Here is a 12,362-nt window from a genome sequence, read left to right on the forward strand (position 1 = left end):
CATGTAGCTATAAAATTATCGCGCACCTGCCGCTGCTACTCTCTTACTCTTTTCCTCTTCTCCTTCCTCATTCTTCTCCCTCGCTGTTCTGCTGCACTCTTCATCCTACTTTATTTGCCTCTACTACGCTGTCATCACTTCTTGACCAATCTGGTATATTCGGGCTTGCCATCAAGATCCAGGTTCAAAGATCATCTGAGCGCAATTCAAAATTTACTATCTTACGCACTGAAACAAATTCGACGTGTCTACCCTTACCTTGATTCAACATCCATTTATGACTATTACCTTCGGCTCACTCAACACTTCTGACGCTGTAAGTTGTTATTTTCACTCTCTCGATCGATTTTTACTTCGTTCTTCTCTTTGATCGTCACCTCCAGAACCTCATTCTTCACTTCCTTTCTAATTTGTCGCCATTTCATTGAATTTACATTGTGAGCCAGCTTCGTGACTTCTTCGCTTCGTGGCTTCTTCGCTTCGCCTTTTGCACTTTTCTTCCAAGGTTCTTTCCCACTTCATCTTATTGTAAAACAACTGCTCTTAGGCTTCTCCTGTATACTTTGCTTACTTGCCATCTCTTCGATTGTTAACACTGCGAAGCAGCATCGATTGATCTGTTCCCCTATTCTATGAGATCCTTAGACTACTTTATTGTCCCACTGATGAGCTTGCTACTGTGCTTACATAAAAAGAAACAGGATCTGTTTACTGACATTTGAGTTATTGACAGAAGTGCTGACTTCAGCCATGGCACCTCCGAGATCTAGGAAGCCCTTGCCGGAGGGTGACGATGATCATAAGTCTCGCTCAGAGCACGGGTCGACAAACACTCCCAAGCCTGCTTCGAAGACCTCATCCAAACATCAGTATTTACCTGCATCCCCTAGCTCCTCAATGTCTAGCCACAGACTTCCCATTCGTGGCAATGTCCCACCGGTCCCTTTGGACAAGCGCCAGCAGGAAGAGTGGGATCAACACAAAGCTCAGTTGAAGAGCGAAGCCGAAGGCAAGAAGACCGAGGAATCTACTGCATGGATGCGCAGGATCGGAACAAATCCTCAAACAGGCGAAAAGAAAAAGCCTAAGAGCACTGGCTCTAGTAGCAGTGACTCTCCTATCCGTCGGGTCGAATCCCCTCCACGATTCCCGGCCAACTGGACCGAGGAGGAAAAACAAAACGCAGAAAAGTTGACAAAGGAAGGTGTCAAAGTGGCAGTTTACGAGCAACATCGACTCAACAAAGACCAGATTGTTAAGCACCAGGACTATGTCACGATTGCCTGGGATGGGTGCAAGAATATCGACATTCCTTGGCATCGATTCAAAGTTAGGGCTTCCTCTGTAGGTATTCTGCTGAGGCTTAATGTTACTGGATAGTCATATGTGCTAACTTTGGTTTCTAGGTCACCCCCGAGACTGCGAAGATTCAGAAGCGTGTTGGATACAACACTTCTGGAAAAGAGATCGAAGTCATGATAAATGCATATCACATCCAGGCCTTTCCGGCAAAGGCTGTGTACCAATACGAGGTGGGTATTTTCAACAACTAGCTCTTTGTGGATATCATTCGATAACAATCCTTTCTAGATCAACGTTCTCCATGGAAACCAAAACGAGACCGATAAACGGGTTCTCCGAAAGTGCTGGAACAGTGACACTCGAAAGGAACACATTCCTGATGGCATCTGGGATGGTGGAAGAATTTGCTGGTAAGGAATTATAAAATCTAGAATCTTTGGGATTTTTGTTTGACATAATTCAGGTCACTGCGAAAGTTCGAAAACTGGAATGAGGAAATCGTCTTCAAGAAGGACTTATCCCGGGATATGAAGACCCTTGCCAGCGTCGAAGAGTTCAAGAGAAATCCCAAATTCCGAATGTCTGTGATTCCAAAGCGCAGAATCAATCTCTCGGTCATCCATTCTTGGCTGCAAAATCGGCATGATCTGGACGAACTCGTGATTGAATCTCTCAGTAAGTGAACTTTACTTTTATGTTCTCGTTTTATTTCTCCTACATTAAGCTGACTTCAAAAGGTTTTCTTGACCATTTGCTTCGCGAATGGCCCACCAAGCAGTTTGCCGCTATCAAGCGAGCCTTCTTCTTCGACAAGCTGGGTGATGACGAAGACTTGAAGCAGGAGTTTTACCAGCCTCTTGCGAATATGGGTGCTTCCGTTTACCGAGGCATCTATCAAGCTATTAAACCGACTCCAGTAGGACCTCTCTTATTTCTCATTTTTTTTTACACAGAGTTTCGGAAACTGACATTTCTTTCCCACATAGACCGGTCTAATCCTGAATGTCGATGTTGCCCATTGTGTGTTCTTTTCTCGCATTAGCCTCATGGGTTACATGATGAGCTCTAGCAACTTCAGCGACAAGCCGATGCTAGTGAACAGACTACAGCCTGAACGCGACAAATCTGGACATCTCAAAGAGTCAAAATGGTTTGCACAAGTGAACAAAAAGATCCAGGGTCTTCGAGTGGCACCCAACTATGAAGGGTGTCCTTTCAAGATGAAAACATTCATTGTCAAAGGCATGATTCAAGCACGGCCTAAAGACTACTTTATCGACTATATTGACAAGGCCACGGGAACCTCAACCCGAATGCACCTGCAGGAATATTTCTTGAAGCGATACAACATCCGTCTTGAGTATCCAAACATGCTTCTTGTTGAAATGCAAAAGGATGATGTCCACTATCCAGCCGAATTCTTGACCATCAAGGGTCTTCAACGATACCGGTATAAGCTGAGTGACGTAGAGTCCGCAGCGATGATCAAGTGGTGTGCTACCAGGCCTCCTACACGCTTGGCAAACGCTCGTCAATCCAAGGAGATGCTTCAGCATAAGGATGATCCAATCCTAAAACTTTACGGAATGAAAATCAGTGAAAACATGATCAAAACTAAGGCACGTCTTCTTCCAAGCCCGGAGATCCAATTCGGCGGCAATCGAAAACACAACCCAGGACACACGGGTAGCTGGGATTTGCGAGGAAAGAAGTTCTACAAAGGCAATGAGAAAGCACTCTCGCGTTGGGGTGTCGGCTTTTTTGCCGGGCACCGAAAGTCGATAAATCACGACCAAACTCTGCAGTGGGTTGAGCAATTTGTTAAGATGTACAAGAGCATGGGTGGCGAGGTCACTGGTCGCCCCGTCGTGAAGGCTCTGAGCGAGGACATTGGCAGTGGTGTCAAAAAGCTGTATGACGAGATCGCCTCGCGCTTAGATGGCGAGCCCCAGCTCATGGTTTTCATTGTTCCCGACAAGGACTCTTGGGTCTATCTTCGTATTAAAAAATCTGCCGATTGCCGATATGGAACTCCTTCTCAAGTTCTCCAATCTGCCCATTGCATCAGCAACAAGCCTCAGTACCACGCAAATGTCCTGATGAAGGTGAATGCAAAGCTTGGCGGAATAACTGCTCGATCTGTTCCCAAAACAAAAGGCTCAAGTCTGCGCCCAGGCTCTATGATCATTGGAGCAGATGTCACCCATCCGATGATGGGTGTGTGGACGCCATCATTGGCGGCAATGTCTGTTTCGGCAAACTCCACTGCAACCCGTTACATGGGAGGATGCGAGACAAATGGTGACCGAATTGAGATCATCCGAGACAAAGTTGTTGAGTACATTTTGCATCCTATGGTTGCTGAATGGAAAGCTACTGTCGGAGATGGCAAGCCTCCAGAGTACGTTTACTACTTCCGCGATGGTGTGTCTGCATCGGAGTACCAGAGAATTATCCAAGAGGAAGTCCCTTCGATCCGCTCTGCTATCGCACATGCTTGTGGTCAACCGGTGTGGAGTGGAAAGATGTGTGTGGTGGTCGCCAACAAACGCCATCACCTTCGAGCATTCCCTGACCCGAAAAATCGAGCATCCTCGGACCCGAATGGTGCTCCTTTGCCCGGCACTCTGATTGATCGTGATGTCACAAGTCCCCATGATTGGGATTTCTTGCTCTATACGCACGTTGCTTTACAGGGAACCCCCGTCCAGTCCACTACCATGTCTTGCAGGATGACATTGGCCTCAAGCCGAATGACCTTGAGAATATGATCAACGATCATTGCTACCAGTACATCCGCTCGACCACATCGGTTTCTGTTCATCCCGCTATTTATTACGCACATCTGATCTCTGTTCGTGCTCGACACCACGAGGACATTCCTATTACCTCCGGCTCCCAGAGCGGTCCAGAGGTGAAGATGACCAACCCCAAGCCGAAAGAGCCTCGAGCAAAGAGACTGCTCCCTATTGAGGGCACCTCGAACCGACTGACTCTCGGTATGTGGTATGTTTAAGTCCATTAGGACTTGAAGTCTCCACAGAGACGAAAAAGAATTTCAATAATTCTGTTCGTTCTGTCCATTCTCTCCGGGGAAGGATTTGTTTGACAACTTGACATTGTCTTCAAGCGCACCCATGCTTGAAACTACGGTACTATGTTTTCTTTCAAGCTGATATTCGTATTGCTTTTCGTTTGCATTGTTGCTCATCAAGATGGCTCGACATAAGCGATAGGGCTACGATGGCTATTGTCTTTACGAAAGACTGGCTCAATTGTATGTCCCCTGTTGATTTTGAACATCGGCACGGGCCAATGTTCCCTATTCCTTTTCGTTCTCTGTTTTTATGCTGACGGGTGCATTGAACTATCAAATATTGCTCGATCTGGTTTTCGGACCCTAGTGGCCACAGCTCGATGAGGAATTTGACCGATGCAATCTGAGCTGGTCTGATCATTCAGAGTTGTTTTCTTACATGTCTATCCACTTTGATAACCCGAAAATACCAAAAAAAACCCTTGTATACACAATTCTTGTTTACCACTTGGTATGACGCTGTAGACTCTAGGTCGATATAAATCCCAATTTTTATAGATCAACAAGCTTGGTTAGGTCAACCAATTATTAGGTTGATTATAGTTATCAGTACAAGTCCTTGCAGTAAAATCAGCAGGCATCAGGACGTATTGTTGGAAACAGTTGATTTGCTAGGAAGCTATCACAAGCCGGTATGGTACATGAGGCAAAATCATGCCCTTTCACGATGAGTACAGAATTGCAGAACTATCCGATACCCTTCCAAGCCCAAAGACGAGCGGACATCGGCACAAGAGTAACAAGAAAGAATTGTTAAAGTACAAAGACAAGATTATGTATCAGCAGGAGTCTGGGTTCAAGGGTTGGACTCAGGGCTCGCACCATTTTCGTAAATGGCATCATACCATGTGGATACATGGATTGCTTGGTTCAAGGTATAGATATTGGGGAAACATGAACAGACAGAGAAGAAGATGCATGCGGGGTATGCAAAGAAGAAAGCATGGAAGAAATACAAAAGAGAGATTCCAACATTAGGCGAGGGATAGCACAGGATCGTAATAACCGATGGCTTTTAAGGTCACACACATCACAGCCCGTTAGTCATGGACTCACCAACACCATCCGCAGCATCATCGACTTGCGCATTGGAATTCGTTGATTCTGCCAAGGCTTGGTCGCCTTCACCATCAGTATGAAATTTGGGCATTTCGATAGGTCCGCTGTTCTTCTTGGCTTTCTTCTTGCTTGGTTCTGTGGTACCAGGCTTAGATGTAGCCGGCGGAGCAGCACGTTTCTGTGGGCTGGATGTAGGGCCGGCGAGACCATGCTGAGGAATTTTGCCGGAGGCTGGCAGACGGGGTTTGGTGGACATGGGCCTCTGCTTAGGTGGTAGCTCAAGATCCTCCACAAGAGGTTCATTGCGGTTTGAGTTCAACTTGCCCTTGAAGAATGCTTGCAGGAGCCCGATCTGGTTGGACAGATTTTCTGTTGAGATGCGAGGGTATGGGGGTGGAGGGGCGAACAGAGTGACAGACTGCGAAACAGTGGCGCTTTGCGGATTGGCCGCGTTGAACATACGGTTTTGAAGTAAATGCAGAGGAACACTAAGCGTGGAGAGACCGAACTCTCGGTCCAATCCCAACTCTTTGAAGCCAAAGAAGTCCTCGTCAATATCTTCAGCAAAGTCGCCACCGACAAACTGCTCGCTGCCATCGTTGAACGCATTTGAGCCATCTTCGCCTCCTTCAAGAGCAGGGCGAAGAAGTTCAGTCAGAAGCGATTTGAGACGGTCATGAGCTGTGCTGAGCTTAGTCCCTAACCGATCCACATCATCCTTGATATAAGACTCTAGCTCATCGATGTGCACCCCGACAGAAGACAAAGTGTGTAGAATTACCTCTGGTTCCGTGTATGCAGGCTTCCATTCGGCGGACGAAGAGGCAGGGTCCTGGGTTTCGGTGGTCGGAACTTTGGGTGTTTCCATGTAAGACTTGACTGTTGACCCAAGCTTCTGGAAGAAATCGGCGGCAATGTCTGTAACAGACTCAAGCGCGGATGGCTGGTATTCCTCAAAGCCAGTATGATAAAAAATCTTGGCGACTGACCGCTGCAACGCAGCTCTGCAGGCCCAAGGAGCAATGACAGGACCGTTGTCGTTCAAAACATGGGGCTCTGCATCTTGCTCAACAAATGGCTCTGGTTGATATTTTTGAAATTGATTTTGGTACATCTGAATTTCTAAGTCAGCCAGAAGATCGAATTATAGAGATGTAAATATGGGCTCACCTGGGATTGAAGCTGCATCTGCTTGACAATACCGATTTTCGAGCAGATCTTGCGAGTCTCTTGCATCTGCCGCATGTTCGAGTTCATCTTTTGGGTCAACTTGCTATCAGGTTGGACGAAAGAACCCTTGGGAAGCATCCTCAAGAACTCTTCAGAGGCATCGACAACGTTGCCCTGCCCATCTTCTTTCCACAGTAGCCGCTCGGGAATATCAGGAACCCCAGACATGACATCATAGTAATAGGGAACCATCTGGTCTTCCTCAACCTCGATACCTTCTGCAAGGGTCTCGCTTGTGATCTCAGGTTCCATGGCATGGGAGCTTGTATCGCGACTTTTGTCAGCTTCAATGGTGGCCTGCTTCTGATGGCGAAGCCATCGGCGCATGCCAGCCTTGGTTCTAAGCAGAGCCGGTTCTTCGGGGTTAAGCTTGTCCCCTCTGAGAAGACGGTGTCGTTCCGCAGCAATGAGTGCTCGGTCTTTCTTGGTTACTTGCTTCCATACTTTGTATTCCGGGTCTTCCAGTTCTGCCCCGCCGGGAACCGACAGCGCACTGAGTACAGTTGCCGAGGTATGCGGGCCGTCGATGTCCATTACATCATCCTGGCTCCCTGTGACTATCGCCCCTGGGCCAGAAGGGTCGGACGGCGTATGGGACCCAGGAGGTGGAGTTAAAAATCCATTCTGAGCCGATTCTCCAGTCCCATCAGAGTCTGCGCGGACTGGTGCAGGTGGCTGAGTGCTGGGCGCCCCGGCCGGGCCCTCAGAGCCGCTGGGTGTATTGCGAGAGGGAGCTGTTCCTTTCTTAGAAGACTTTTTCCCAGGGGCCTTTCTGCCTCGCGATGCCATGATAGGCTCCTCGTCACTTTCTTCCCCACCATCAAGTTCTGCAAGCTGAAGTTTACGTTCCTCGGCTTCAACTTCAGCTCGGTCTCTGATGACAATATCGGGGATCAGGGGGACGAGCTTCTCGGTCTCCTTGCGCATGTAAAGCGCATGTTTTCGCAAAGGATGTTCAGTGTTTGTATTATACTTCAAGCAATTGGCCCAGATTAGGGTGAGGTCATCGACAAAGTCTTGTTTGGATCTGTATTGCAGCCCTTTCAACTTCTTGGTCATCGAGCCGAGGTCCATTGGGTGCTTGATGACTGGTGATGGTTAGCGAATCCATAGTATCATTGACGCAACATAACGACTTACTAGTGTGGTAATCAGGCGCATCACGTTTGTTAACGCGGGTCAAAAAGGCAGTTGAGTGCTCGGTCATAGCTTTAAGCTCGCTGAGAACCTTCTCCGCAGCTTCATATAGCTCCTCTTGGCCAACCTTGTCCTCATTTGCCCACTTACTGCGGTTCTTACGAACCTCACTCAGCAAGCTTCGTAGCTCCGCATCAGATGCCTGGACCCTATCGCGCTTCTTGTCAATCCTAGCGATGAGGTTCTTCAATGTCAAACTAGAAGCTCCCAAGTTGGTATTACTCAAGGAGCTGTAGCCATTGGAAGCCCCTTGGGCAGTGTTGCCGCCCATGTTGGCCTGGCCGGAGATTTCTGCCTCAACTTGTCTTTCTGACTCTTCCAAGCGCTGTTGGTCAAGCATGGCATCGCGATCATTTTCCAGGGTGTAAAGAGTGTGTGGAAGCTTCGTTTCGCAGCTTCCTCTGTAGCTTTTTTGTCTTCTTCGAGTTGTTTCCGAAGGTCCTCCATTGTCTCCTTCTTGGTTTCTTTCGTCCCATCTGCGCTGGTAGATCCCGAGGCGCTAAGGTCTTGCGACGCGACGACGACCTTTACTTGCGGAGGTGATTCGGCAGCGTCCTCCATTTCCTCATCTTCGTCGTCGTAATCATCATAGTCGTCATCATCAAGCTTTCGTGCAGACTTCTGCGGCGCTGCTGGAGGGGGTGGTATATTGTCGACGCGGGTGGTCTCAGCCTCAGGCGGCTCTGGATCCCCCCTGCAATAGCATCCGCGACGGGCCCATCGTCCAGTTTTCCTCCAGAATACAGCGCACTTATTTTCGCCTCACTGCGGCGATACAATTCACGGAATTGAGCGATGCGCGGGTCTTCTTCAGTGGTGATATCAGCTTCCGATGTTGAGCTGGGGTTCGGCCCTTCGGCGCCGACAGAACCGCGTTTTTGAGGCGTCCAGGAGCCAGAGAAAGTCTTTACTAAGCCATTGACTGGACGGGGAGAGTCTTGCAGATCATCTGGAGGCCGAATATTGCCCGGGGGCCAGGCGTTGTGGCCGAGCGACATGGTCGCTCCAAAACCCCGGTTTTGGGGCGGGCGAGACTCGATTCTCCGCGATTAGGATTACGGGCCGATCGGACGCGACGCGGTGGTCGGAGGAAGGACAAAAGGCATAGAGATATAAAAGACCCCTCGAGCAATCGACTGACGATGTCAAAAACGCGAAAAACGATAGCGTGGGGGAGAGGTTTGATGAAGAAGGTCGAGGGGAGCTTCATAGGAAGTTTCTCTGGATGGGGATGAAGTACAGACATGAAGGCGGTGGCAGATCCCTTGCGATGTCACTATCCAAACTGCTTGAGATCAGTCGTGATTTGTGTTTGTATGTTAAACTATTTCCTTTGAATTCTTCTCATTGATGTAATCTTCAAACACTTCTCATTGGCAAAGTCATAATCTTATGTCAGGTTCAGTGCTTTCATTGTTGCGAACACCCATTGTTCGGCATATGACGCACAAGGCCACCAAGCTTGGGCCGAACTCCACGTCTGACAGCTACGAGGACTAGACCAGACTCTCCTCGTATTCAAGAAGAATCCCAGCACAAGCTTCCTGTCGTGTTTTTGTCCCTCCTAATACTACCTGCACACCATGCGCATCCGTTATCCTTTCGCAGGTAAGCTTTGGACATTCTGATTCCGGCGATCCTCCAATTGACATACATCCACAGGTGCCTTCATCTTCCTGCTCATTTTAGCCGGCTACATCGGTCTTCTTCCACACAGCACCTCTTCAACGATACCCACGAATCTCCAACCGAATGACAAATTCCTCCATCTTGTTACCTTCTTCCTGCTTTCTTTGACATTTTACTGGATCTTGGATACTTCCCGTCGCCGCACGCTGCACGTGACCCTCGTGGTTTGCACATTAGGGCTTGGGGTTGGTTCTGAACTCGTTCAGGGCTTCCTTCCGAATGGTCGAGACTTTGATCCATTCGACATTGTCGCCAATGTTGTCGGCAGCGTTGGCGCTGTTGGTATTTGCAGCTGGTACCACCGTCGCATGATGGAGCGCCGTCGACAAAGTCGATATGGATTGATGGAAGATGGCACTGAGGATGTCGAGCTCGGTGGCGTCGATGGAAACTCTCGTCGCGGATCGGAAGTAATGGGCCCACAGGAATCTGGTGTAATGTCTCTTGAGCAAGAGGTGGACAATTGGGACGAGAATGCAGTTGATAATTGGGATACTGAAGATGGTCCAGCCCCAACGCCGGGAACTACGCCTCCCAGTTACCACGAATCTAGCCCCGTCGGCGGGCCTGCAGCTGTTCCAGCCGGAGTGAAACGCAATGACTAGGTTTATCCCTATCCGCCCAAAGCTAGAAATATGCTTTCTAGCGCGGGGGACGGCATTGCGCCTAGCCAGTTGGTTTTTCCACCTCTGTGTTATGATAATGGGTTTTATGTGTCGTATCATGTCGATTTGATACCAATCTCTCGATTACGTCGTGCAGCGCTCCGTTTTTTGATTCCATTGAATTGTTTATAATGTGTGTTCTATGATGCTTGGGGGAAAGCTTCAATTGCAGCTCCATTCGGTATATCATCGAGTGACCGGCAGCGCTCCTGTTTTCCCTCAAAATATTGTACAGTGGTGTGCAGTGGTGGCTTTTTCTTGAAATCCATGGCATATAAAGGCTAATAACGAATTTCGAGACATGTAAGACAAAATGATATCCAGTGTAAATACACAACATCGCAATAGCTACTAGTTGAAAGTAGGATGTCCTAGGCCAGTCCGCAAAGCAAATGAGATCACCAATTTGCTAATATACAGTAATTCTATAGCGGAACTGCCGAGGCAAGTCAATAACAAGATATCTGACTACACCGCATAAGACAAAACCAAATGGACATAACGGGGGTATTTCAACGAGGGGAACGAGCATGGGGCCGGAACAAAGCAGAAATCGAAGACAAGGCCGCAGAAACCTGAAAACAAACACCGGATTCCATGTGATGCAACATAAACATAAACGACGTAAAAGTCCATTGAGTCAGAGAACACCAAGTGGACCGTTCATTCATTATCAGAAACCACCGGCGTATGAATATGATCAGGGATGGCTTCCAACTCCGGCTTCGCAGTTGGCAAATAATCGGCCTGATCATCCAGCTTGGGAACCTTGGCAGAACGTTCCTCGTTATCATTAGGCGAGTCCGTGTTCCAATCTAGCAATTTTCCCAGCTTGCGATCAGTCTGTTCGCGGAGTACTTCGTAGATGAACTGCATCTGCATCTCGTTGTAAACCATCATCATCCGTTGCTCGCGCATCTGATTAACGGTCTCGAAAACGGGATCGATCTCTGGGTCAGTCACATCCAACAGATGGCCTGACTCCAGCTCGCATAACAAGTGGTCAAGCGCGATGAAGGTTCCTGTCCGACCGACGCCTGCGCTACAGTGAACGATACGCGGGTTGTCCGGGTTTGATTTGGAGGCTGACAACTTGATGAGATCGAGGAGGGCTTGGCGATCGCTCCCTTCGGGCTTTGAGTAATCTGCCCAACCGGCAAATAGGAAATGCCACACAATCTTTGACTTGGAACCGATGGAAAGCTCGAGTTTGCGAATCTCAGATCGGGATTGAGCATCGAAAGTCGACTCCAAAAGAGTGACTCTACCCAATATACCTGGTTCTGTGTGATCGTTCTCATCGAAGAAAATGTCCGACTCATCTGCTGACAGGACCATCGAAGCCTGCTCGGTGTCCAATGGGAAGTATTGAGCGCACTTTTCCCGGCCCGCTTCGAAAGTCTGGGTAAGCATTACAATAACGCCGACTTCTTGACTTTCATGGAAGACCATGTGCCAAAATTCTGCAAGATGTCCGAGTTTCGGGCCCTGGTCATGGTCAGCGATATGATGAACCTAGAATCACGAACCGCGCAACCCACCTGAGTCGCTATGTATTGCCTCCTTTCCCTTGTCACAGAGTCTTCCAGTCGGATCGGAGATGCGTTGATGAAATCACACTCGCCATCGGCCACCCGCAGATGGATGCGACAATTTGCCCAGGCCTGGACGTTGAAATAACGATTTCTCTCTTTAACCTTTGGGTCGGCCTCTAGGGCCCACGGATGCGAGAGATCATTGGCTAGCATACCCTCAGCCAGACGCGTGCGCTGCATCCATTCCAGGTCCTCGAACTTCTCATGGATCTCTGCATAAGAAGCGGTCAGTCACATTCCACGTGCGGGTAACTCTGTTTTTTCCTCCGATAGGCTTTTCATGCACCCACCTGAAACGGATTGACATAAAAATGGTGGAACATCTTCGGTATTCCCAGCTTCCAACCTGGGGTTGTCTTGTTCACCACCGAGGACATCAAGGCCTGCATCGTCATTCTCGGGCAGTCCGCGTTTGGTCGTCTGAACACTAGTGTCGATTTTGATTGTGGGATGCGTCATCTTTGCGGCAGCGATCCGTTGGAATGCTTTCACTTTGCCGATCACACCGCGGGCTTTCCTTGAAACTGA

At 48.6% G+C, this 12,362-nt stretch overlaps 4 protein-coding genes across 4 annotated transcripts; 2 read left to right on the forward strand and 2 right to left on the reverse strand.

Annotated features, from left to right (window-relative positions):
- Positions 1 to 750: 750 nt before the first annotated feature.
- Positions 751 to 4,318, forward strand: N7529_009001 (putative eukaryotic translation initiation factor eIF-2C4; the record flags this gene model as incomplete). Its single annotated transcript, XM_057244528.1, has 7 exons — positions 751 to 1,344; positions 1,407 to 1,532; positions 1,591 to 1,712; positions 1,766 to 1,977; positions 2,040 to 2,218; positions 2,289 to 3,951; positions 3,999 to 4,318. 7 exons carry the CDS (start codon positions 751 to 753, stop codon positions 4,316 to 4,318), a joined length of 3,216 nt encoding a protein of 1,071 aa, XP_057096066.1.
- Positions 4,319 to 5,373: 1,055 nt separating this feature from the next.
- N7529_009002 (SAGA histone acetyltransferase complex subunit SPT7) lies at positions 5,374 to 8,883 on the reverse strand (the record flags this gene model as incomplete). Its single annotated transcript, XM_057244529.1, has 6 exons — positions 5,374 to 5,411; positions 5,456 to 6,572; positions 6,629 to 7,776; positions 7,829 to 8,134; positions 8,200 to 8,579; positions 8,630 to 8,883. 6 exons carry the CDS (start codon positions 8,881 to 8,883, stop codon positions 5,374 to 5,376), a joined length of 3,243 nt encoding a protein of 1,080 aa, XP_057096067.1.
- Positions 8,884 to 9,468: 585 nt separating this feature from the next.
- Positions 9,469 to 10,179, forward strand: N7529_009003 (VanZ family protein; the record flags this gene model as incomplete). Its single annotated transcript, XM_057244530.1, has 2 exons — positions 9,469 to 9,493; positions 9,548 to 10,179. The coding sequence occupies 2 exons, from the start codon at positions 9,469 to 9,471 to the stop codon at positions 10,177 to 10,179; spliced, it is 657 nt and encodes a 218-aa protein (XP_057096068.1).
- Positions 10,180 to 10,902: 723 nt separating this feature from the next.
- On the reverse strand, positions 10,903 to 12,293 carry ptpB (tyrosine protein phosphatase PTP1; the record flags this gene model as incomplete). Its single annotated transcript, XM_057244531.1, has 3 exons — positions 10,903 to 11,727; positions 11,781 to 12,046; positions 12,125 to 12,293. The coding sequence occupies 3 exons, from the start codon at positions 12,291 to 12,293 to the stop codon at positions 10,903 to 10,905; spliced, it is 1,260 nt and encodes a 419-aa protein (XP_057096069.1).
- Between the last annotated feature and the right edge of the window lie 69 nt (positions 12,294 to 12,362).

This window comes from Penicillium soppii (assembly GCF_028829465.1).
Source record: "Penicillium soppii strain IBT 18220 chromosome Unknown utg000006l, whole genome shotgun sequence".
In the NCBI taxonomy this organism is placed as follows: Eukaryota; Fungi; Ascomycota; class Eurotiomycetes; order Eurotiales; family Aspergillaceae; genus Penicillium; species Penicillium soppii.